This window comes from Juglans microcarpa x Juglans regia, chromosome 3D, assembly GCF_004785595.1.
Source record: "Juglans microcarpa x Juglans regia isolate MS1-56 chromosome 3D, Jm3101_v1.0, whole genome shotgun sequence".
Classification (NCBI taxonomy): domain Eukaryota; kingdom Viridiplantae; phylum Streptophyta; class Magnoliopsida; order Fagales; family Juglandaceae; genus Juglans; species Juglans microcarpa x Juglans regia.
Window position 1 is genome coordinate 9,186,606 of NC_054598.1, and position 25,723 is coordinate 9,212,328.

The 25,723-nt window shown below is 35.9% G+C and overlaps 2 protein-coding genes across 6 annotated transcripts; both read left to right on the top strand.

Moving 5' to 3' along the window:
• The first annotated feature begins 395 nt into the window (after positions 1-395).
• LOC121254865 (probable pre-mRNA-splicing factor ATP-dependent RNA helicase DEAH4) lies at positions 396-17,033 on the top strand. Of its 4 annotated transcripts, XR_005938732.1 has the most exons (18): positions 397-748; positions 1,360-1,452; positions 1,560-1,664; positions 1,834-2,051; positions 4,166-4,218; positions 4,354-4,470; positions 6,158-6,249; positions 6,738-6,824; positions 6,947-7,161; positions 7,249-7,341; positions 8,089-8,212; positions 9,283-9,430; positions 9,979-10,048; positions 11,815-11,975; positions 12,632-12,807; positions 12,917-13,227; positions 13,339-13,493; positions 17,010-17,033. XR_005938732.1 is itself a non-coding variant. In XM_041155053.1 (16 exons), exons 1-16 carry the CDS (start codon positions 549-551, stop codon positions 13,065-13,067), a joined length of 2,103 nt encoding a protein of 700 aa, XP_041010987.1. In that variant the 5' UTR covers positions 397-548; the 3' UTR covers positions 13,068-13,228. The 4 variants fall into 4 exon arrangements, 1 of the variants encoding a protein (XP_041010987.1); XR_005938731.1 differs by lacking the exon at positions 17,010-17,033 and having other exon boundaries at positions 13,339-13,564; XR_005938733.1 differs by lacking the exons at positions 6,738-6,824; positions 17,010-17,033 and having other exon boundaries at positions 396-748; positions 13,339-13,564.
• A 292-nt stretch (positions 17,034-17,325) lies between these two features.
• On the top strand, positions 17,326-24,226 carry LOC121254866 (adenylate kinase 4-like). Of its 2 annotated transcripts, XM_041155054.1 has the most exons (7): positions 17,326-17,617; positions 20,698-20,911; positions 21,344-21,489; positions 21,572-21,691; positions 21,781-21,948; positions 22,356-22,445; positions 23,955-24,226. In XM_041155054.1, exons 2-7 carry the CDS (start codon positions 20,800-20,802, stop codon positions 24,054-24,056), a joined length of 738 nt encoding a protein of 245 aa, XP_041010988.1. In that variant the 5' UTR covers positions 17,326-17,617; positions 20,698-20,799; the 3' UTR covers positions 24,057-24,226. The 2 variants fall into 2 exon arrangements, with proteins under 2 accessions (XP_041010988.1, XP_041010989.1); XM_041155055.1 differs by lacking the exon at positions 20,698-20,911.
• Positions 24,227-25,723: the final 1,497 nt, after the last annotated feature.

Sequence of the window (25,723 nt, forward strand, 5' to 3'; positions counted from 1 at the left end):
CTCTACTGGCTTGTTTTCATAATTTTATTTTTGAAACTTTTTGCAACAATTGTTCAAGATATCCCTTTTAATAATATTAGTACTTTCTTTTAGAAAAAAATATTAATATTATACTAAATATACTTACTTTTAAAAAAAAGTTCTACTGTATATAATCGGTTTTGTGTACTTCATTAATATGATTAATTAATTTCAATTATTTTATATTAAAAAAATAATACAGTCAAATACATTAATTGAATGGATAAAAAATATACAAAAATGACTTTACATAACAATTTTTGTCCAAAAAAATATCAATATTATGACATGTATTTTTAAAAAAAAAAAATATATATATATTTTCTATAAATTTTAGCCGTTAGAATTAGGCGAGTGTACCATTTAAATAGAAAAAAAAAAAAGGGAGAATCAAACGGTCGTTCTAAAGCGCGGGCAGCCAAAAATTGGGTTCTAAAACCCTAATTCTCCTTTTTATTCCAACAGAATCTCTAAAAACCCGTTTTAGTATTTGAACTCTGCTACTTGGAGATTTGTTTGGATCATCCATGGCGAACCTTCCGATCATTCAGTTCGAAGATCAAATCATAGAGACGGTGGAGCGGAACCCAGTGGTGGTGATAATCGGAGAGACTGGCTCGGGAAAGAGCACCCAGCTCTCTCAGATGCTACACCGGAGAGGCTACACCAAGTCTGGAATCGTCGGCGTCACTCAGCCTCGCCGAGTTGCCGCAGTCTCCGTGGCTAGGTAGAGTTCCAATGTTTCGACGATAGACTTGGGTTTGTGGGACGACGGTGTGATTTGAAAGCAAGAACGAATTTGTTTATGATAGTGTTGTTTGTTAAAGGTTCCTACGAAAAATCATGTATGCTTTTATTGTTCCTGAGAAAATTGAGGAGAGGAATGTTACTTTTTCCAATTTAGGAAACCGTTGAAAGAATCAAATTCCACTGAATTCATCCTCATACCGTTATTTGGCCTCGTTAACTCAAGTTTAAGATTATTCTAATAAAAGATTATGGAAAACTTTATTGAAAATGGTGCCCCTTTTAATATTTGCTTCAATTCACTGGCAACTAAACAGTGGATATCGGTTATGTTGCTAAAGAGGGACATGCGATCTTGAATTGTCAGTTGGCTGTTGCGCTAGCTTGTTGTGCAAATTCTCTTTTCTGGAAGTATTTGTGCGGCTGATTCACTCATAATAATGTATTTTTTCTGTTTTAGTTTTTTAAGTGACATCAAAATGTGTATTGTTTTTGGCAAGTGAAAAACAGTTCATAAGAGAAAATTCAATTGCTAATATCTTTGACCAGAATTTTCTGCTGGTTTCTCATTTGATGATTTAATGTTCACAGGCGGGTTGCCCAGGAGCTTGGTGTTCCGCTTGGGGATGAAGTGGGATATGCTATCCGATTTGAAGATAGAACCTCAGAGAGGACTCGGATCAAGTAAAAGATTTACCATATGTTAACTGAGACTTCAATCATAGATTCATAATTGTCACTTGAGTTTTGTTGAGCCAATGTCATTAATTTTGATCCGGTGAACTGCTCAGATATCTTACTGATGGAGTCCTACTTCGCGAGAGCCTATCTAACCCTGAGCTTAATCAGTATTCGGTAATCATATTGGATGAAGCTCATGAGAGGAGTCTGAACACGTAAGATTTACTCTGTGTGCCTATTCTATGTCAGTTTCGGTTTGGATTGAGGTTATTAGTCTACATCATGTGTTGTTCCCTGTTTTTTTAAAGATGTAGATTTTCTATTCTTGCAACTCTATGTGCATTTTGAGTATGCACTTTAACTATGGACACATTATTTTGTCAGGGATATATTGCTGGGACTAATGAAACGCTTGGTTGGAGTGCGTGCCTCCAATTTAAAGGTTCTTATCACTTCAGCAACTCTTGATGGTGAAAAAGTATCAAAATTCTTTTCAAATTGCCCCATACTAACTGTCCCAGGGAAGTTATACCCTGTTGAGATATTGTACAGCAACGAGCGCCCTAAAAGCTATCTTGAGTCGTCTTTAAAAACAGCTCTTGGTATGATTAAGCTATTAGTCTATTCCTAATGCCACGATAATAGATTCTATACCATAGCTTGTTTTTGTTGTTTTGTAGATTTTTTTGTTTTGTTGTCATGCACTTATGGAATATTTATGCAATGGTAATGTAGAGGGTATATATGCTTTTTATAGGGTGACCAAGATCCCTAGTTTTTAGGATATATAGGTAGCAGTAGCCACGTTTTTTTTTTTTATAAGTAAGAAAAACTTTATTTAATGAAACTAGGCAAAACCCCATGTACACAGGAAGTATACAAAAGAAGCACCTAATTACATTCTAGAAACTTGAAAAGAAAACAAAAACTCACGAGCATTTCCTCCCTTAAGGACAATAGCCGAGAACCACTGCAACAAAGAAGACAAACAATTTCCAGATATCCTCAACAGTTCGCTCCTTGTTGTTGAAGCACCACTCATTCATTTCTATCTACAAACACCACATAATACACGAATGAATCATTCTCCACTCCGCTGTCAACTGAGAGCTTCTGTGCTGCCTATTCCAACATGCTTGTAGATCCACCACTCTCATTGGCATAACCCAACTTAACCCAGCTCTACTAAGAACTGCAACCCATAACTCCCTAGCCACCTCACAATGTAAGAGTAAATGATCAATCGATTTACCATTGTTCTTACACACGAAACACCATTCCATAAACCAATATCGGCCAGTTCGGCGTTGGTTCAAACCTAGTTCAAACTGTTGAACTGGCCGACTAAAGAAATTATTATTTTTTATATATTCTATACTCAAAACGATGCCGTTCTACTTAAGTTTAAGTGGAACGACATTGTTTTAAGTATGTAGTTGTGTTTTAAACACAACTGAAACGATGTCGTTTGGTGGTGTCATTTAATTCATAACGTATTAAAAAAAATTGAAGTAGAACGATGACGTTTGGTTTCGAAATAAAGTTGTCTTCTTCCTCGCGTCTTCTTCCCCGATCTTAGATTCTCAGTTCTCATCCTCTCTCTCTCTCTCTCTCCCTCTTCTGCAACACACTCTCTCTCTACTCTCTTAGACAAAGCTCGGTCTGAGAACCGACTGTGAACTGCCAGAGAAATGACGCATCGGTTTTGGCTGGTGTTTCTCCTCCCTATTGACCGGTTTCGGCTAGTTTTCTCACCCAAAAATTAAGCATCGGTCGGCTTCGGTTTTGCCCAAAAACCGCGCCGAATGGGTCAGTTTTCACCCCTAATAATAACCATGCCACGTTTCCTCAAATTGTCATTCTTCAAAATCTTCTTAGCTGTCCAAGTGAAAAAAGCAACTTTAGACAGCACAAACGCCCTCCGAATACTCTTCCATGGAAAAGAGAATTGCTGCTGACCAGACAACAGCTTTGGAATAAGATCTAACAGAAATTTTTTTACTCCCCATGTGTTTCCACAACATTCGATCCCTCTCATTTCCTCCTATATTCAAAGAATACAAGAAATTGAAAATATTGCAATCTCATTAAGTTCCCAATCCTGTACATTTCTGATGAAAGTAACATTCCAATGCATAGTCCCATTAGCACGACTCAACATCTCTGAAACAGCAGCCTGCTGATTTCTAGCCAAGCTGAAAACAACCGGGAAATAGAATGAAGGGCTCTCTCGCCACACCATTCATCGAACCAAAAATGAATTCCTGCACCCTCTCCAACCTCAAATTTAGTATGTTTTACGAAATTGTCCCACCCCGTTCGAATAAATTTCCATAAACACACACCATAAGATCCCTTACCCTCCTTAGAGCACTATCTCCCCCAATCACTTTCGTACTTTCGATCAATAACCTCTCTCCACAATGAGTCCCCTTCCATTTGATACCTCCATAGCCACTTCCCTAACATGCCTTATTAAAATTACTCAAGTTTTGCATCCCCAGGCCTCCATTCACAATCGGGCAGCACACCCTTCCCTAGTAGTAGCCATGTTAATCAGATATTGGTTAGCTTGATTATGTTCTACTCTTAGAACATGGTCCACTGCATTTCATGTTTGAAGTTTTATGTTTGTTCTCTAGGTTCTTATTCCTGTATGCTATGGACTGAAGTTTTCACTCGTGTATGAGTCTTGCTGACCAATTTTTTCTTGTAGACATACACGTTCGGCAACCAGAGGGTGACGTCCTAATATTCATGACTGGACAGGTGGGCTTTTATTTGTATATTTTATTTTCTGGGGGTGCATGTTATACGTGTGATTTATGCTTCTGAAGTATAATTATTTTTTTAATGCTTCTTGTGCAATGGTTCTATTGATTGAAGAAGTTACATCTTATGTAGGATGACATAGAGAAGTTGGTATCAAAGTTGGAGGATCGAGTTCAAAGTCTAGATGAGGGTTCCTGTATGGATGCCATCATCCTTCCCCTTCATGGTTCTTTGCCACCTGAAATGCAGGTTGGTTTTTTCATCTTATATATTTTGAATTTCTGGATGGAACTTTTTTTTGATAAGTAAGAGATAATATTATTGAAATGAATTTCTGGATGGAACTTGAAGAAGATTTAAATATTTCTTTCTCTTAAGGTGTTCGATTCTTTAATGTTATTCCTACTGGCTACCTGTTAGGTTTTAGAGTCTGTAGCATGATACTAAACACTCTAGTTCTTCCAAAAGAACATTTGGTCCCATTTTATTCCTACAAAATCATGTGTATAAGAACCTTTTTTCTTTATGTGCAATGGTTTATCTTAGTTATTGGTATATCGGGGTGGGTCTTTGGAAATTCATTCGGAATGGATGGGAAGACATATACTCGGTAATTTCAGACTTGAGGTGGGAAGGGGCATGCGAATCAGGTTTTGGCATGATATTTGGTGTGGCGATGTGACCTTGAAAAATGCTTTCCCCTCTCTTTATAGGATTGCGTCAGACAAGGATGCTTCTGTGGCTGATAATATGAGCATTTCCACTAATTCTCTTCATTGGTCCTTGAGTTTTTCTAGAGCTGTACAGGATTGGGAGGTGAACGACATTGTTGATTTCTACAATGTTTTATACTCACTGAAAGTGTAAGCAGATAGGGAAGACAGATTACTATGGACACACACCGGTAAACAAGAAATTTTTCAGTCCACTCTTATTACAAGTTTTTAATGGTTCATCCCTCCAATGCCCTTCCTTGGAAGAGCATTTGGAGGAGCAATGCTCCCCTCAAAGTTGCCTTTTTTGGCTGGTTGGCATCCCATGTGAAGATATTGACTATTGATAAGCTGAAAAAGCGAGGCCTCTACTTAACCGATTAGTGCTTCATGTGTAAACACAGCAGCGAATTAGCAAACCATCTACTTCTCCACTGCGAAGTAGTCAAGGCTTTATGGGACAACATCTTCACTTGGCTTGGTATTGCATGGGTTATGCCCAGGAGGGTATTGGATTTATTGTCGTGCTGGAGAGAGACTAAGGGCAACCGTCACATTGCAGCTGTTTGGAAGATGGTGCCTCTATGCTTAATGTGGTGCACATGGATTGAATGAAATGGTTGATGTTTTGAAAATAGGGAACACTCTCCGGATAGTTTTAGGGCCTTTTTCTATCACACTTTGTTGCTTTGGGCTTCTTCTATTGTATTGAATGGAGTGAGTTTTAATTACTTTTATGCTACTTTCCGTAGCGTGTAGTTCGTAACTAGGCTTTTTCTTGTATACTTCCTGTGTACTTGGGCATTGCCTTTTTACGTGGATTAATAAAACTTCTTACTTATCAAATAAATAAATAAATAAATAAATAAATAATGTGGTAATTGTGTATTGAGCAAACCATTTAGTTAGGTCATCAGATATGGCTAAAGTATTTTGTATGAGCAGTCAAAAGAGTTTTTGGTTTTTTGTTTGTAACAAATCACTTTTTGCCTTGACTAATTGAAATCCTGATCTAACATATTTGGTGCCACAACTTCATAAAGCACACGAGTCTGGTTGATTTTTTATTTTTAAATGAGCTGTCTTTGGGTTTGATTGGAAATATAGCTTGTAATCTTTTACTTCATTGCATCCTATTTCAAATAAAATTGTTAACTGCCTTGAGCTGATTCAGTAAAATTATATAAAATGATAAAGTTATTGGATTTTCTATGATCCTGCAGGTGCGTGTATTTAGCCCTCCACCTCCGAATTGCCGACGATTTATAGTTGCCACAAATATTGCTGAAACTTCGTTGACGGTCGATGGTGTTGTGTAAGAGACTTGATACTTGGTGTCGAATTTATCAATTGCCTTATGTTCATCTGTTGTATTTTAGTCTATATTTATTTAATGTGCATTCCATCTGTTTAAGAGTTGGAAACTCTTGATTTTAATGGACTTAATGTCCATGATTTTCTACTTTCGGCTGTAAACCCGAGTTAGGTACTTCTCATGTATACTTCTTGTATACTTGGGTTATGCCTTCTCTTCTTATGAATAAAAATTCTTGATTACCTATAAAAAAAAAAACAGTTGGAAGACACCCAAACCCTCTCTTGTGTAACCCTCCCCCTGTGCAGGCTGCTGCGGCTAGATACACTGCTCTTTATGTTTCCCATCTATTTTTTATTTTTTGTGTAATTGAATTGATTTTTTCCTTCTTATAATTAGGGGTTACTTATTGTGATCTTGAACATTGATATTGTTATAGTAGGTTCATGTTAAACAGTTCACTTATATTTTGAATAATATAATGATAGGTATGTTATTGACTCTGGTTATGTCAAGCAACGGCAGTACAACCCATCAACTGGCATGTATTCCCTCGATGTTGTTCAAATTAGCAAGTATGCAGCTGATGATATCATGTTTTAATGTCGCTTGCAGCATATGTAAATGATTTTGGTAGCCTGAATGATTTTCTGTGCTGGCTGATGAGCAATCCAGTTGCATTTATTGCATTTTGCAGAGTGCAAGCTAATCAACGGGCAGGCCGAGCGGGAAGAACTCGCCCTGGGAAGTGCTATCGGTTATACCCTTCCACAGTTTATCATGATGAATTTCTGGATGTAACAGTTCCTGAAATACAGCGATCTTCCCTCACTGGGAGTGTTCTCTATTTGAAATCACTGGACCTCTCTGATATGGATATTCTCAACTTTGATTTTCTTGATCCGCCTTCATGTAAGAAGGCATAGTTTCTTTGTTTTCTTCACTGTTCATGCATAAAATTATGATTTTACTCTTTAGATCTTGTTGGCTTTGCTGCAGTTGAGTCTTTAGAAGATGCTTTGAAGCAGTTATATCTCATTGATGCTATTGATGAAAATGGCTCTATCACAAGTGTTGGACGAACAATGGCTGGTACAAGATTCTCATCCTAAGTATGAAGTGTTTTGATGATGGTGAATAATACTAATGTGTAGCCATCATCTTGTGCCATGCGTGTTTTCTAGTAACTTGGAATTTTCAACATCATTTTCGTAAAGTCCTAATGTGGTTGTTTGGGATTTGTTAATAGTACTTTAGCTGAGTTTCTTATTGATGAATAGGTTACAAATGGTTGATAGATGACGAAACCAAGTCTTATTTATATTTCTTTTACGCACTTACATTTGAACATCATAATTTTTATTTTGCTTCAATACATTATCTTTTATGTATCACTTATGCCCTTACTAGTATCATATGATTGTGACTTCTTTGCTTAGCATTGTTTCATAAGCAATCTTTTTTATTTGATAATTCTCTATATTGGACATTATTTCTATGGAAAAATACACTTTGCACTACCAGGCATTTTACACTTAGCACTCAAACTGCCAACACTATACATTGTATCCTCAGACTACTAAAAAGCTGCAATGTGAATCATCTATTAAGATTTGACAGCATGACACATTCCCTATTTTTCATCTATTTTACTTGTGGAAATTAGACAAGGGAGCTATTTGTCAGCTTTTGGAAGTTTGTATGTAATTTGCTACTTATCAAAAAAAGTGTGTAATATGCTAGTTTTGGTAATTTGGGTGGATAGTGTATGTTTCCTTTATTTCTATTTGCGGATTAGAACTTTGTGTTCACTTAGTATTTTCATCTGATTTTATCCAGAGCTCCCACTAGAACCTTCACTCTCCAGAACCTTAATGGAGGCAAATAAGTGTGGTTGCTTATTCCAGGCTTTGAGTGTTGCTGCCATGTTATCAGCGGAAACCTCATTGCTTCCCGGTCGAAGGTGAACTTATGGAATTATTATAGGTCTTCTTCTTGTGGATGCAATAAAAGTTTTGTTTTGCTATATTCAAGATTTTACTGTGGTTGGTCAATACTGTGTTGCCCCCCCCCCCCCCCCCCCCCCCCCCCCCCCCCCCCCCCCCCCCCCCCCCCCCAAAAAAAAAAGGATACTTGGGGCTAGTTTGGTTGAGGTGCGGCTTTTCAGAAAACTGATCGCTTCGTTATATGTGAATAATTACATGACTGTTATGCATTAATTGTCTAAAATCTTTGAAATCTTTTTCAAAGATTTTAAAATTCGGGAACATTACTATAATCTTGAGGGAGGGCAATTTTTAGATATCAATAAACATTAAAATTAACCAGTGAGAATTCAAAGAGTTCAAAATAGATTAGTTAGGAGGTGAGGAAACCAAATGGGTAATTAACGAAGACTCAATCACTGCAATAGGAAGTCTTTTTTTCTTTATTTGAGAAGTAATAATAATTTGGTAGAAGAGTAAGTGGTGGGGAAGGCAAAGTGGCAAGTAATGGGAAATCAATAACTACAATAAGATGAAAAATCTTTTTTTTTCGTCTCTATCGAATAAGTAATCATAAATGGTATGAAACCTTTTATCTTCAAATTCTTCTTTTAAAAAATCTTAATATCAAAATTTATTGGATAAATCAGATGACATGGAAAAATAAAAGCAGAGCTCTTACTTTAGAAATTGTATATGTTGTAGATAAAAAAAAAAGAAATTTTATATGTTATAGATAAAAAGCTGCTGTAGGTTTTGAGAAACAACCCTTGGACTGCTTTGCAAAAGCCATCTAGAAACGACCAAATGCCCCTTATCAAAATAGGCTGCATGCTGAATTTGCTTTTAAAAGTTAAATCATCCATGGAGAAGTTGTAAAGCTACAAAAAGCCCCACCAAACAGCCCTTAGTCGTCATGGATTAAGAAGCAGTTTTATGAGTGCATCACAGTGACTGTGTAAACAAGTTTTCATTTCTCTGCTAATTTTTAGGTGGTCCGGTAAAGCTCTGTTTGATAATAGCTTTACCTCCATGGCTCCATTTGCAGCAAGAATACTGAAAAAAAGAGGAAACACACTTCCTCGAACCTTCCTGATGGGTCTGGCTGGGGTGATCACATCCAACTGCTTCAGATCTATGAGCATTGGGATAGAACTAATTATAATATTGGTTGGTGTAAAGACAATGACTTGCAGGTAATATATTATTCTGTTCAGAAGGCATGCTGTATTTACAAACCTGCTGTAAGACATTTCCATGTCAATTATTTAATGCCAAGGTCTTTGGATAAAGTCATGCAAGTAACAATACTGCAAATCTATGAAGTAGGGCCCAGTATGACATGCATTGCTCAGATTGTTACTTTTCTTGAGCCATGGGGCAAAGAAGTCTGCTATGGGTACTTGATGAGTACACTAGTTTGTCATTCTTTTTCCAGCATGCATTTGGGCCTTTTGTTGTGAGAAGGGAGTGCCACCAAATTGTATAGCTGAATTAGACTTAGGCCCGGATAGTGAGATGCGATGAGATGATTATAGATAAAAGTTGAAAGTTGAATAAAATATTGTTAGAATATTATTTTTTTTAATTATTATTGTTTTGGGATTTGAAAAAGTTGAATTGTTTATTATATTTTGTGTGAGAATTTGGAAAAGTTATAGTGATGAGATGAGTATCCAAACGGGGCCATAGGGTATCTGCAATTGGCCCGATATATGATGCTTTTCAAACTTTCTGATTGTAGGTGCGGGGGATGTTGTTTGTCAAAGATGTTCGGAAACAATTATCTCAGATAATGCAGAAAATAACAAAGGGTTAGTATTCTACATTATTGAAGAGAATATATTTGAAGCAGATTGATCATATATTATCGTTGTAGTATTAAGATTTTACTTACAAAAAAGAGAAGGTCATCTTGAGATTTTCCACTTGGTGTTACTCCACATATTGGAATCTCATGTTCTGGTCACCTGCAGAGTGCTGACAAGTGTGAAATTATTAATCTCTTTGAGGCATAAATTTGTTGATCTTTCTTTTGCTCTGTCATTTGCCCATCCATGGTCTTTATCTAACGAGATGGTTTAAACGTACATTACGTTTCAATATAAGCTTTTATTAGTTGATACATTTGGTCCAAAGATCATTGGCATGCTCAATTTTGAGCTTACTTTTTGTTAACATGGTAAAACCATATTCTTTAACAGAACAATGACTTATTCTGTGTGTACAATATGTGAAGCTCTCATAATAGATTCCAATATTATAATGACTATAAGCTATGATTTATATGATTATTGATTCACTGAGATGAACACTGTTGATGTTACAAATCCGTTGATTTGGTAAAAAGATCATTTAAACAATCTTTTCCTGCTGGTCAAAATCTATGGACTTTGACACTTTCCTATCCATATTCTATCGCTCGTCAAAGTGTGAAGATCTATTTGTAGTTGGACACTTATTGTTAATTAAATTGCGCATTCCATAGGATTTGAACCTGAGACCCATCCACCAGCGCATACTTTATTTATTTATTTTTTTTATGTTGGGGAACCTCTCCAAGGCAGGGCCCTTCAGACCTACACCAGTGCATACTTATTTTGGGTGAAAGTGTCATTGGCAACTTTCAGTTGTACGGAAGAAACAAATATTAGTTTGGTTTGAAATCTGTCTTTGTGTTTCTTCTTCTTGCTTCTCTCGAATGCAAGATTGGGTCGATGAGATTGGGATCCTGAATTTGCTGGCTGGCTTCTAGGCTCCCCCATCGAGCTCATGGTGTTCTTTGTCTCTCTGTACAAACTGATAGTTGTTTCTTGTGAAGGAGCTCTGATTTTACCATCTCTTATGAAACTTAGAAATGGTAATGAAAAATAATTCTTGAAAGGCTAAAGGTCGTTAATTTGAAAAAAGGGCAAGGGAGCAGTACATATAAGGATGCTTTTTAATATGATACATAAAACAGATTTTTTATAATACTAGAAATAGGAGTATCCCAAGTACACATGATGTATACAAGAGAACACCTTGTTAGGATCTAGAGATTGTACATATAAAGATGCTAATTATGTAGAACATGAAACACCAGCAGTTAATGAACTGGTAAACTACAATTTTGATGATCTATAACAGAAACCCTTCACATTCAAAGACAAAAAAAAAAAAAAAAAAAAAGAAGTCACCATTAGTATGAGCGTGTAATGCTTGGAAGCAAAGCTCTTGTTTCAGCGGGTTAAGAAGAGTTTGAGCAATTAGAATGCAATGAGAGCCAGTTATATGGTTTAGAAATAATATTTAGGGTTACCCCTCACTCCATTCAGAGAACCTTTGGGATCACCCTGTTTTAACATTAGCAGGATAAACATGGTTGCATTTGTTATGGGAATTGGACTAAAGATGAAACTGCCAGTATGGAAGAGGAAGATGTAACAAATTTCCCATTATTTGGTGTTTTTCAGTTTACTTATTGCAGTATTCTGTGATTGATCTGGTTCTGGTTTTCTTTCCACTTAGTACCTTTTATGGATGTTATTCTTCTTCACTCTCTTTATGGTTTATGTGGTATTTGGTATCTGGAAAACAGGATCCCTAGATGTACAGGGAAATGGAAGGTGGAAAGAGAGTGAGCTTGATTACCGGAATTTGAGGAAAGCTTTGTGCATAGGTTTTGCAAATCAGCTGGCTGAGAGAATGATTCATCACAATGGCTATCGAACTCTAGGTTTTAAGCCCCAAGTAGTTCAGGTAATTAGTTTGGAATCTACTCCATGTTGCTTATACTAAGGGGATGTTTGGAAACAATTTTCATCTTATCCCATCTTATTTCATTTTCAAACATTATTAAAACACAAACACTTTCAAACTAATCATTACAATTTTTTGAAACTAATTATTACAACTTTCCCAAACTTCTAAACAAAAAACAATTCAACTTTTTTCAAATCCCAAAACAAAAATTATATTAAAAAATTATATTCTAACAATATTTTAACTTTATAATATTTTTTATTCAACCTTTTCTCTCTCATTTTCCAAAACCCAATAAATACTTAACTCAAACTATCTCACTACTATTCACAAACCATCTTACTACAATTCACAATTCTCATCTTATCTCATTCCCCAAGCATCCCCTTTATCTTCTTCAAACATAGTTACAAAGAAACGATCTACAAATTTGTTGATTTTACTCAACTTTTGGATTGTTGAACTTTACTTCAGTTTCATATTTGAAAAGCTTGATTTAACTAGGAAAGAGATTGTGGTGAGGTCTAGTTTGTTTAAGTTAATGAAAGCAGTTAGCAATGAGATTATTGAAGTCTAGAACCAGTGGCTCATTTTTGTGGTCTTCGTTACCCATGGATTCAAGAAACCTGACGGTAAAATGTGTTTCATTTTAGGTGCATCCGTCTTCAGTGCTGAAACCAGATGCAGAGGGAAAGTTCCCAGAGTATGTTGTGTACCATGAACTCATTGCAACCTCACGCCCATACTTACGCAATGTATGTGCTGTAGAGATGAATTGGGTCATGCCCATTCTAAACAAGGTTAAGAAAATAAATATAAACAAACTGAGGTAAGTCAGTTTTGTCCTAAAGCATATTACAGGTGAAAACTGGTTTTGTATCTAATTTAAGGCCGCACATGAACATTGTTGACCTTGAGGCTTTTTGCTTGTGGAACAGTGGCGGGACTGGTCCTATTAGAGAAGAAACTGACGAAAAACTCTCAGACTTGCCGAAGAAAGAGATTAACATTGATGGGGTCCCTGGTGACCATGAAAATAGAATTCAGGCAGCTAGAGAACGTTTTCTTTCTCGTAAGGCAAATAAATGAGCTTCATTTTTGCTCTTGATGATCTGAAAGTAAGTGAGCCTAGTTAGTAGTTGGTATGATGATAGAACGATGGGATCAGGGGCCATGGCTTCTGAATTAAGGATTCCTTTATAGGGGACAAGTTTGGCGGTAAAGACTTCTAAAAAGGAGGGATATCCTGGTAAGTACTGCCGACTTTGATACTAACAGAAGTCCTGCAAAGTGCAAACTATGATTGTTAACCCTGTTGATACCTTTTTATTCAAGTCAATATTGTTTTAATCTTACCCAGGATATGCATTTGTGACGTGTATGCCTTGAAGGGTGTGATCCAGCACAGCTACAGTTTTCACTAGTTTTGTGCTGAAATAAAGTTGTCTTTTACTCCAAGGAGCATATTTACTTTGGTGTCCTTGCAGGCTTGGCCTATTCTGTACAACTGTTAAGGTATGCTAGCAGTTCCCCGTTTTCTTTCCCCTATTTGGCTGGAAGGGCAGGTTCCTGACTTGCACACTTCACATTTAACGAATTCCATTCGAATGAAATCTCTCTCCAAAAAATGATGTTTAGCTATGTATCAATTGAATCAAATGTCATGCTATATTTCTGTACCATTTGATGCTACATATTTTTTAATCTAACTTGAACTACAAACAATTCTCACGTTGATTATAAAATTGCACGACATTTATCAAACTGCTTTGACATTTTTTTAACTGCATACCTCTCGGACAAACAAGATGCTCTAGCATTCTCTTGTTCTTCATGCCAATTTTTGGGTTTTAACTGCATATTCTTTTTTTTATAAGTAATCGATATTATAATGGAGATAGGCAAAACCCAAGTACACAAGATGATATACAAGAGAAAAGACCCATCTAGGTCGAAGTAAGAGAAACTAGAAAGTCATGAAAATTCAGGTCATTAAAATCTAGAGCAATGGCTCATAAGCATAAAGTACAGAAAAATAGGGTTCTAAGTTCCTCTAAAGACCGCTCCTTGTTTCAAAAGTCCGATCATTGTGCTCTTGCCATATACACCACATAATACAGATCGGGATCATTTTCCACACCATCTTGATTTGTTGAACTCCTCTTGGAAGTGTCCAGCTGGCCAGTAGATCTACCACAGTTGCAGGCATAACAAAAGATAACTCTATTTGGCTAAAGACTTCCATCCACAAGGCTCTATCTGTCTTGCAATGTAGCAAGAGGTGTTCCATTGACTCGCCAGATTTTTTGCACATGCAACACCAGTCTACTATAACTATCTGGCGCTTCCTCAAATTGTCGGTAGTCAGAATCTTCCCCAACGCTGCTGTCCATTAAAGAAAATTGCTTTCGGGGGTGCCTTATTTCGCCAAAGTCTCCTTCATGGGAACGAAATATTAACAGCTTGGGAAAGGGACTTATAGTATGATTGAACTGAGAAAATGCCCTTACCCGCAGGAGTTCACCACATCTTATCAGCTTGTTGTCTATCTGTCTTCACAGAATAAACCAGATTGAAAAAAGCCTCAAAGATGTCCACTTCCCAGTCTTGTGCCGCTCTACTAAATTGACGTTCCACTACACTTGGTCCCCTAATAGAAGCATAAGATCCTCTATTGAGGCTTCCCGGTTGCATGCCACTTTGAAAACTGCTGGAAATGCATCCTTTAGAGCCTCATCCCCACACCATATATCCCTCCAAAACTTAATACGAGAACCCTTTCTCAACACCAATTTAGCATATCTACTGAAATCCCCCCACCCACGCCTAATGTGTTTCCAAACTCCAACACTGCTGGCCCCATTTACCTCTTCAGTGCACTAGCCCCCCATAAGCTTACATATTTACAATCAATTACAAGTTTTCATAAGGTTTCTATCTCCGTATTATACCTCTATAGCCACTTCCCAAGTAGGGTCCGATTGAATTTTCTTAGATTTTTTATACCCAAACCACCTAATGAGATTGGTCTACACACCTTATCCCAACTAGCCAAATGAATTAGAAATCACGATACAGTTTATCAATCCGAGCAGCTACCCTTGCTGGCAATTGAAACAAAGATAAGAAGTATGTAGATAAGTTAGAAAGGGTACTCTTGATGAGAGTCAACCGGCCACCTTTTGACAAGTACAATATTTTCTATCCTGCCAGTTTCCGTTCTATCTTCTCTATGACTGAATTCCATATGGATGAGACCCTTGCAGCAGCCCCCAACAGCAATCCTAAGTAGGTCTTGGGAAGAGAAGCTACCTTGCACTGAAGAATACTAGCTAGCTGCCTTGTATTGCTCACATTCTCCATTGGCACTAACTTTGACTTGTCAAAGTTAACTTTAAGGTCGGATGCTGGTTCAAAACATAATAACAAAGCCTTCAATGCCCTCAACTGGTCACGATCTGCCTCACAGAATAGGAGCGTATCATCTGCAAAAAGTAAATGAGATAAAGTAATAATGCCCCTGTTGGGATCACCAATCGGAAATCCAGCCATAAGCCCATGCGTAACAGCCGCCGATATCATCCTACTCAAGGCCTCCATAATGATAACAAAGAGAAGTGGGGACAAAGGATCTCCTTGCCTTAAGCCGCAAGAGCTACTGAAAAAACCTGTAGGATAGCCATTTATCAATATTGAAAATCTAGCTGTAGTAAATGCACCAACTCATCCAGGAGCGCCACCTAGCAAAACCGCACCTCCCCAACAAGTACAAGAGGAAATTCCAATTTACATGATCATATGCCTTCTCCATATCTAGTTTGCAAATAATCCTTGTGGAGCCAACCTTTAATCTGCTATCCAAACCCTCGTTCGCTATGAGGACTGAGTCCAAAATTTGTCGCCCCTTAACAAATGCATTTTGTGGCTTCGTGATGATCTTGCCCAAAACCACCCCCAATCTGTTAGCAAGAACCTTTGAAATAATTTTATACACCCCATTCACAAGGCTAATGGATCGAAAATCCTTAACCTCCAACGCTCCAATCTTCTTCGGGATCAACGCAATAAAAGTAGCATTTAAGCATTTCTCAAACTTTCCAATTGAGGATACTTCCCTAAACACATTCATTATGTCCACTTTCACCATCTCCCAACAAGCTTGGAAGAAGCCCATCGAGAAACCATTTGGACCTGGGGCTTTATCATTATCCATACGTCTCACTACCTCATACACTTCCTCGTCTTCAAAAGGCCTTTCCAACCAAGAGGCTTCTTGAGGCTTAATAGTGTCAAAGACGAGACCATCCAACTTTGGTCTCCATTCCTCATATTCTGTAAGCAATTTTTCATAGAAATCCACCACATGATCACTAATGACAAGGGCCTCCGTGCACTCTATACCATTAATATTCAACATTTCAATAGTATTAGTTCTTTTATGAGAGTTAGCAATTCTGTCAAAGAACTTTGTGCTCCGATCGCCTTCTTTTAGCCACAATGCTCTCGACTTTTGGCTCTAAGAAATCTCCTCTAAGGATAGTATTTTTTCTAGTTCTGTAACCAACTCTATCTTGTGTAATAATTCTTCTGGTAACAGGGATCTAGCCTCAAGAATCCGCTCAAACTGATGCAACTCCTCCACCATAAGCTTCTTTCTCTCCCCTATATCTCCAAAGGATTGTGAATTCTAAAGCTTAAGGTCATTTTTCAAAGCTTTTAACTTACAGGCTAGGATGTATGAGGGGTTGCCGAAAAACTGGTAAGAAGACCACCATTGCCTAACCTTATCCACAAAACCTTCACTTTTCAGCCACATGTTTTCAAACTTGAAATAACGGCGGCCACATCGAATGCCATCACAATCCAACAAGATAGGAAAATGATCCGAGCAAAGACGTGGCAGTCGTTTTTGGGACACCTCCGGATAGTGCACCTCCCACTCCGGTGAGATTAAAAATCTGTCCGTGTGAACTACATTGTTCCGTGTGAACCACCTGTCCTTTAAACTTGGCGTTTTCTTTTCCTGGTAAGGTGTATGTCTTTTCGGTTGTTGAAAAGCACATTAAATTACATCCATTTGGCAACCACCCGTTCTTTAAATGTAACTCTCTTCAGAAAGGTATGTTTTTTTTTTTTAGCAAGTAAGAAGTAAGATCCCTTTTTGTTGTTGAAAACCACACTTCGTTTTTCAACTACATCCATTTGTCGTTTTTGGAATTCGGAAACAAGACGAGATTTTTCCAAAAATTGAACTACTGTTGGTTTGGTAGATGTTTGTTTAAAACATGTTTAAAGCATGTATAAACCGTGAAAACCACACTTCGTGAGGAATGTACCTGCGGTACATTATTACAAAAATCACATATTGAGAATGTTATCCTTCATACGGAAGAGAAATAAAGCAAAATAATTTGAATGACGTGGCTGTGCCTCAGTGATATTATTACAAAAACTGGTCTGGAACTAAAAGGAGATACTACAAGATGAGGGGTTTCTTGCCCTTTGGTAGAGTTGCCTGATCTGTTTACAAGAGGATGTGGAAGAAGTGTCACACTACGTCTCTGGTTTGCAGACGTGGATAGGCCGATAGGGTGCGTTAAAGCAGTTTCAGATATCGACGATGAGAAGCAGAGATACAGGTACGCACTCCAACAACCTGAATTTGCGGTACCAAAGTTGTGATGCTCATTGGAAAATACAAGATCCAGTTCTCTGGTGAGAAGAAAAATCTCTTGCCATAGATGACTTGAATCGGAGTATTAAACATAAAATTATTTCCGAACCATTCTTAGATTTCACCCCGGAAGAAAAAAGTTTGTCCATGATCTGTACATCGCTGTGGCAATGCATATTTATTTTTTATTGGTACAAAACAAATTTTTGACTAATCCCTACAATTCATATGGTAGGAGGGAAATTAGGAAGAATAGAAAAGAGGGAGTCGGTTGATGTTTTCCTCTGGTAGAATTGAGAGGAGAATGAAAGTGGGATTAGTATTTTTTTAAAAAAACATAAATTAATTTCAGCCAAACCTCGTTATTTAAATTTTCAGTTTTCATATAAAATAGATAAAAGATGAAGTCATGTTCGTATGGGTATATTATTTTGTATGGAAAAATAATTGAAATCGCCAAATTTATTATTATTTAAAAAAAAAAAAAAAACTACCAAACAGAAAAATAATGGTTATTTTCGTTCCTTTCCAATTTTTCTACAAACGATATTTTTAGTTAGATTGCATAAAAAGTGACTACATGTAACTACAGTACTTTTAGCCAAAGATTTCTTCATTGGCCAAATTTGGTCAGCCCAAGTTGCTAGTCAAATATTATTTTGAGCATAAAAATTACTCTCCTGCTTGCTTTTCGTCCCGCACAAGGGCATAAAAATCTTGTTAAATAAAAATGTCAAAATCAATATTTTAATAGAGTATTGATAGATTTGGAGAGTTTGTTATTTGATATTGTTGAAAAGTGACTATTTAAATTTATAAAAATAAATTTTCTAGTTAAATTTTGGCTAAATTTTGTTGAGTCCACTATTAATATTCTAAAGGTGTAGCAAGAATTTGTAGTTGATGAAGGGAAAGTGTAAAATAAGGGTAGCTGGATGGCACAAAAATGTATTATTCCCTAGAAAAAAATATTACTTTTATTTCATTTTGTTTGTCATTACTCTCAAATTTATATCCCACCTACCAAAGGAGCCGTAAGAGCCTTGATTAAGGGTGCGTTTGGTTATCAAATTCATCTCAACTCATCTTAATTTATTATTATAATTTTTTCAAATCTCAATACAAAATATAATAAACAATTCAACTTTTTTAAATTTTAAAATAATAATAATATTAAAAAATAATATTCTAACAATATTTTATCATCACAACTCAATTCAACTTAACTCACTTCAACATCCAAACACACCCTAAAGATTGGATATAGAGGAATCAGGATTGAAGTTTTCTCAATCCTCTCGAATTTCAAATCTATTTTTAAATTTTCTTGGGCATCTCGGATTTCTATGCTCTAATGGGCATGAAATGATTTCATCACTAATGAGATCGTTTACTTGGGAAGCGCACGGCGAAGAGTATTTGAATTGGTGATGAAATCATCTTTCGTATTAGTAGCAACGAATATTATGGCCTACCGACCAATATGCGTGTGCGTGAATATATGTAAAGAAAGTGGAGTCTGGAATGGAAAAATGGATGGCCAAAAAAATAAAAGCAGCAAGATTGTAATTAGTATATAATTATTAAATGATACTGAACCACTGCTTAAAAAAAACCTTATCTATCGATACATTTACTATATTATTATTAAAGAAAAATGTTACTTATCCTTTCAATGTTACTACTCAAAGTTATTGTTTGAGTATTTTATTTTTTTTAATTTTCTTTGTACTTGATGGTTAAGAAAATGACTATTAGTGGAGTTGTATATACTTTTTTTCTTAATAATTAAAAATGTTAAAAAAATATTTAAAATAAAATGATAAAATAAATAAATAAATTTGTGCCAGCAGTATGCCCATCGGTAAGTAGTGTTCTAAAGTCACATCAATTCACTCTTATCTTGTGTTAGTGTTATGTGAAAATTAAATGAATTTATTTTAGCAAAAATTTTATGTGCAGTCAGTTTTGTGTACTCTTTGTGTACTCTACTAATGTGATTGATTGCATCACTTTTTTTAATATAAAATAATTACTTTGACCAATCATATTGGTAGAGTGCGTAATAAATACACAAAAATGACTAAATATAGCATAATTGTAAACAATATATATATTCATAGGCTTATCACAATTTTTTTTCTCACAAATGAATTATACAAAAAGATTATTAAAGAATTAAACAACTTTAGCCACGAATGGATTATACAAAAGGACAATGCCACTTAGTTCTCTCAATATTACCACAGTATGGTTAGAGTTTTAGGTTGTTCCACCAAAAATTTAAAGAAAATGTTATGTATTCACAAAAAATTTATATATCTAGTGGCTTTTCACAATTTTTTTCTTTTCTTATGTTCTACTTTTTTAATGAAAGTGGTGAGGATGAGAAAGTCATGGTAATGTTGGATACAATTATAGATTCATGAGTTGTGTAAGTGATGCACACTTCTTTTGAAAAAGAGTGGAGTTCACTCTTAAAAAATTAATTTTTTTATGTAAGTCTAATATATATATATATTTTTCAAAAAAGATACATGATACTTGTACATTCTGTAACTGTAAATATCATTTCTAACATGATTAAAAACTTTACATGCATTTATACATAAGATAAAAATTAAAAAAATGAAGAGAAAATCACCAACCACATTCTTTTGTGCCAGTGTTATTTAAAATAAAAAGGAGAGTGTAGGCTGGCTTGAAGTCGCAGCTTTGAACTAGAAGTATGAAGAGCACAGCCTTTATATACTAATCTAGTAGGGAAGATTCAAAATTTCAAAAAAAAAGTAGGGAAGATTCAAAGCTCAGTATCCAGAAGTAACATAGTCAAGAAGCAAATCACCAACCCACGAGCCAGGAAAAAAAAAAAGATTAAGAAAAAAAGGATCACCAACCACAAAAGGTACGACATGCAACCACCACTTTTACCCAAATGACAAAGATGAGAACACCTACCTCCCACCATATTTGAAAAGCTCTGAAAACTCCGTCACGATACGCCCTCTTCCTTTTAAAGACTTCCTTTTGTAATATTTGCAACAGCAATAACGACACCAACACAAACACAAGTACTCATATATCCAACCAACCAACCAACCAGTTTGGACCGTGAAAGAGCCGCACAGACACAGAGCGAGACCAAGAATGGCGAGTTCTGGAGTAGCATTGGACGACATACCTTCTGTTGATATCATGACCGAACTCCTCCGCCGCTTCAAGTGCTCCTCCAAGCCTGACAAGCGTCTAATTCTCGTCGGTAATACACACACACACACATCTTTTCACACATGTAGTTTGTTGTCTTTTTAGTTTTTTATTTTTCTGAACGGTTGTTTTTATCATCAATTCTCATATTTGTTAAACGGAGACCTTTTTTTTCCCTAGGGATTTTGCTTCGATGACATAACAATTTGTTCGGTTGGTCTGGATCTGTTCAAATTGCCTAGTTATTTAGACTTTCGTTTGAAGTGCTTGATGCGTTTGACTTTAATTGTCGCACACATGGCAGACCTTTTTATTCACGTGCGATTTTGAATGGGAAAGTTTTCTTGTATTGCACTTAGCCTTGTTATTCGAGATTGATGTAAGTTGGAGGCTTATCTATAGCATTGTGCATGATAATTTTTCGGTATGTGGCTGATGTGTGATTGTGAATAATCATCTCGGTTAATTTGTATGAACATGGCAGGACCACCGGGATGTGGAAAAGGCACACAGTCGCCAATTATCAAGGATGAGTACTGCTTGTGTCATTTGGCAACCGGTGATATGCTGAGAGCTGCAGTGTCTGCTAAAACTCCTCTTGGAATCAAGGCTAAAGAAGCCATGGAAAAGGTAATATAATATGCCTTTTGATTTTTTGTGGGCATTCTTGTTTGTGATTGGTTCAGTCGTTGAATCTGGTTTTGTTTCATAGGGAGAACTTGTATCTGATGATTTGGTGGTTGGGATCATTGACGAAGCTATGAAGAAGCCGTCATGTCAAAAAGGTTTCATCCTGGATGGTTTTCCGAGGACCGTGGTTCAAGCACAAAAGGTTGCGTTCAGATTTCCTTTTTATTTATTTTTATCTAATGTTCTTCTTGTTGTAGATTTCTGATATATTGATCTCATTAATTAATGCAGCTTGATGAGATGCTTCAGAAGCAGGGGGTTAAAATTGACAAGGTTCTCGACTTTGCAATTGATGATTCCATATTGGAGGAGAGGATCACTGGTCGTTGGATACACCCTTCGAGTGGTCGAACCTACCACACAAAATTTGCACCTCCCAAGGTTCCTGGTGTTGATGATGTAAGTTGATGCCATTTGTTTTCTGACAACTTCTGTATTGATGACAATTGACATATTTGCCAGTGTCAACTTGCTACATTAATTTGAGATGCTATGATTTGGGTTATTGTTTTGTTTTTTGTTTTTCTGTGTTTGGTACATCCTGTCATGATAGTCTAAACAGATGCTTGATAACCCAAGCAATACTTTGTATATACACGATAAAGAAATCTGGACTTCATGTTCTGAGTTTTGTATGCATATTTAAATGCATTTTCATATTGTGTTGAGGTTGGAATTTGAATGGATCGATCAGCTTAACAATTTCATTTTCCAAATTTTTATGAGGTGCAGCCAACCTTCTGAATTTGGGGTGTTTCTTACTTCTCTGAATGATAAGTTTTGATCTTCTACTTTTCTCACTGAAGGTCACAGGAGAACCTTTGATGCAACGGAAAGATGATAATCCGGAAGTTCTCAAGTCAAGGCTAGCAGCCTTCCATACACAAACCAAACCGGTACACTTTTACAATCTATAATGAAAATTTCTTTAAAAGTGTCTTGTTGGTTGATATGAATGATGTATTGATATTGTTGCCCTGGTGAAGTCTGAACTCTTTTCTTCTTATTTATATGTTGCATCTCTTTAAGATCAAATAGTTTGCATTCAGTTATTTTTGTGTACTTGAATCTGCTGAATTGTGGAGTTATTTTTTAAGTTTATGCAATTGACATCAAAATACAGCATTGCAATTTTCTTTGCATGTATATTGCAGAGTCAATGTTGAGAAATACTACTCTTATTTGCAGCTATTCTAGTAATGTAGTTTGAAGGAACTCGTTGTATTTGGAAGGGGGAGACATTTTATTTTGCCATAGATATGGAAATGAAAGCACATTTTGGCCCAACTCCGAAAGGATAAATTTACCTTTTGGAAAATGATTTGTGCAAGCCTAGGATGTGCAAGTTCTGTGCAAAGTCTGGAAAAAAGATGGGACCCACCTGAAAAAAACCCACTTTTATGGTGAGTCATAATTTTGTTTCAAAAGACTTGCACGCCTTAAACCTGTATCAAACATTACTCAATGGTGGTTTTTTGGATTGATGAATCCGCCTTTCTCCCAAGTGGAAGCAAGGGGGTGTAGCGAGTAGAGACTATGGTGTGTCAGAATTTGGCATGAAAGTATGTGCAACTGTTCATCTATTTCAGTAATTTTGGTTCCCATTATAATGCATAGGGGCCAAGAACAATTCTGAGACATGCAACGAGGCAATGACACAATATTGGATTACTTTGTGAGCACCATGAAGAAATTCTTGCCCTTGTTTGTCGGAATTCTCAAGGGATGTCCATTTGAATTTTATGTATCACATCATTCATTTAGGAGAGTCAGTTGTGGTCTTTTCTTACCTAATTTATGTTGTGTCAACATGCCTCTCATAACATGATCTTCTGTCTATATTGTTAGACATTTGTATTTTTTATTAAGTAACCGAAAACTTTATTGAATAGCACAAAAAGCATAGCCCATGTACATAGAAGGCATACAAGAGAAACATCTAATTAAGAGTAGAAATAGATACAAGGAAGTCATGAAAACTCAGATACTAAAATTTATAACAGCTGCCTGAAGGAACAGAGTATTGCAGAAGGTGGTTTTAAACTCTCCCATCGTCCTTAAAAATTTTATTACTCCTTTCCCTCTAATTACACCACAATAGACGAATAGGGGCTGTCTTTCACAAAGAGGTGTCCTCTTTTTTAGGCATAAACCACATTTGTATTTTTTATGGCTCTTGCTACACTTAGGATTCCATGGTGATTTTAAAATCCAGTACCTCAGGTATCTTAATTCAAGAGGCTGCCAATCTTTTAAACTAGAGCAGTTCATGACCAAAATTCTCATATCCTTGAAAGTCCACCTGTTTACTCTTTGCTCTTGATTTATTATGTGTATTGTTTTTTTTTTTTTTTTTTCTTGTACTTGTCTACATTCTGAACAAGTTAAATATGTTTAATCTGCAGGTTATCGATTATTATGGCAAGAAGGGTGTTCTTGCACAGCTGCATGCGGAGAAACCCCCAAATGTGGTCACTACTGAGGTTCAGAAGGTTCTCTCGCAGTAAACTTTTTTTGTCATCTACTCTATTGTAACCTGAGACATTCTCAGATCGGCTGATTTTCCCCTTTCTTTCAAGTTTTATGTGCCTTGACTTCGAGGCAGTTGCAGTTGTTTTTAAGAGTTTTCATAGATGCATTTGACTTGGCTGCATAATAAAAAAAGTTGACAGTGAAATTTCTGAAATTTGTGACACTATTTGGAAATGAGAACTCTTCAAAAACCGTCCATCAAGGCAATGGCTATAGCAGGGCAACACGCCGTCCAACTCACATTTCCAGGTAGTTTATCACTGGGCAAAATGCTTTGCAGCTTTCATATTCAGTTGCATGCCCGCCCAGAAGGGAAAAATGATGCTAAAACTGCGAGTAGTCTGGATGATATTTATTATTGTTCATGCACAACATTTGGTAATCTGGACACCATCTTTCCTCCTTTACCATGTTGTTTTCTATATACTCTATAACAGAGATTGTTATCCTGTTTATTTAGTGCACTCTTGATATACCCATCAAAAAAATTTAGTGCACTCTTCACATAGCAGACCCAGCTAGTCATGTAGTAGAGTCCTTTGAAAATTGGTGTTTGCAGAAGCATAGAAAATTAGACTGAGGTTGCCTTTTTTATTTTATTTTTTTTAAAGCAAAATTTCATTAAATTAAAGACAGATTCAGAGGGAGGGACCCAATAAAAATCACAATTATAAAAGGTGCTGAGCAACAATACAAAACAAGTAAAGTGGCACTGTTTCCAATAAATTAGACCTAAGCCCATGTTTTAATTATTTTTTTTGAAAGGTAAGCCCATGTTATTTGTCTGATCCGATAAGACCGCTAAAGAAACAGAGTCCAATGTTTCAGGCTATTTGTTATTACATTTTCATATACTGCAAAGATGGACAACATTCTGTCTCTTTTAAAAGGGTTTTAATGTTTTAAAGTTTAAACACAAAATGGTGGTTGTGGTTTGCCTTGAACTCAAATTACAAGTGGTTTAACGAAATATTAAATCAAGTTATTTTTACGTATTCTTTGTACACTCTATTGATATGATTGATCAAAATAATTATTTTATATTAAAAAAAAATGACACAGCCAATTACAAGATTGTACAAAAAGTATACAAAAGTGACAATACAGAAATTTTTTAATATCAAATTGTTCTATCTATTAGAATTTTGTCGTGTCATTGATAGGTCACCTGTAAGCCAATAATTAAGCATGAAAAAGCAAAAAGAAAAAAAAAAAAGATCATTTAAAATTTTCAAAAACAAAAACAAAATCAAGCATGACCGATATTGATCATGCACAATCAAGTTCATTCTTAATTATTGGCTTACAATTTGGTGCAAAGGAAAGTCCTTTAATCATAAATAAAATGAATTATAAAAAAGACTATTTTAGAAAATGATGTATTTTAATATGATATTTTACAACAAAAGTAAATATAATTTATACGCAATTTGTAAAAAAAAAATTGTATAATTATTTTTATGAACGCAACACTTTTCTCATGTAAATATAAGAGAAGGTAACATATTTTTATGGGTAGTGCCCACTTTGACTGCTGGCCGTGTTTACTAATACAAATTTTACTTTTTATTTTTTTACATTTTTTTAACATATTTAAATATTTAAAAAAAAACACATCAATATCTTAATAGTCACTTCTTTA

Coding starts and splice junctions, on each gene's coding strand:
- LOC121254865 (XM_041155053.1), top strand. CDS start 549: ATGGCGAACCTTCCGATCATTCAGTTCGAAGATCAAATCATAGAGACG. Junction 1,453..1,559: donor TCAGAGAGGACTCGGATCAA/GTAAAAGATTTA, acceptor TGAACTGCTCAG/ATATCTTACTGATGGAGTCC. Junction 9,431..9,978: donor GTAAAGACAATGACTTGCAG/GTAATATATTAT, acceptor TTCTGATTGTAG/GTGCGGGGGATGTTGTTTGT.
- LOC121254866 (XM_041155054.1), top strand. CDS start 20,800: ATGGCGAGTTCTGGAGTAGCATTGGACGACATACCTTCTGTTGATATC. Junction 21,949..22,355: donor AGGTTCCTGGTGTTGATGAT/GTAAGTTGATGC, acceptor TTCTCACTGAAG/GTCACAGGAGAACCTTTGAT. Junction 22,446..23,954: donor TCCATACACAAACCAAACCG/GTACACTTTTAC, acceptor TTTAATCTGCAG/GTTATCGATTATTATGGCAA.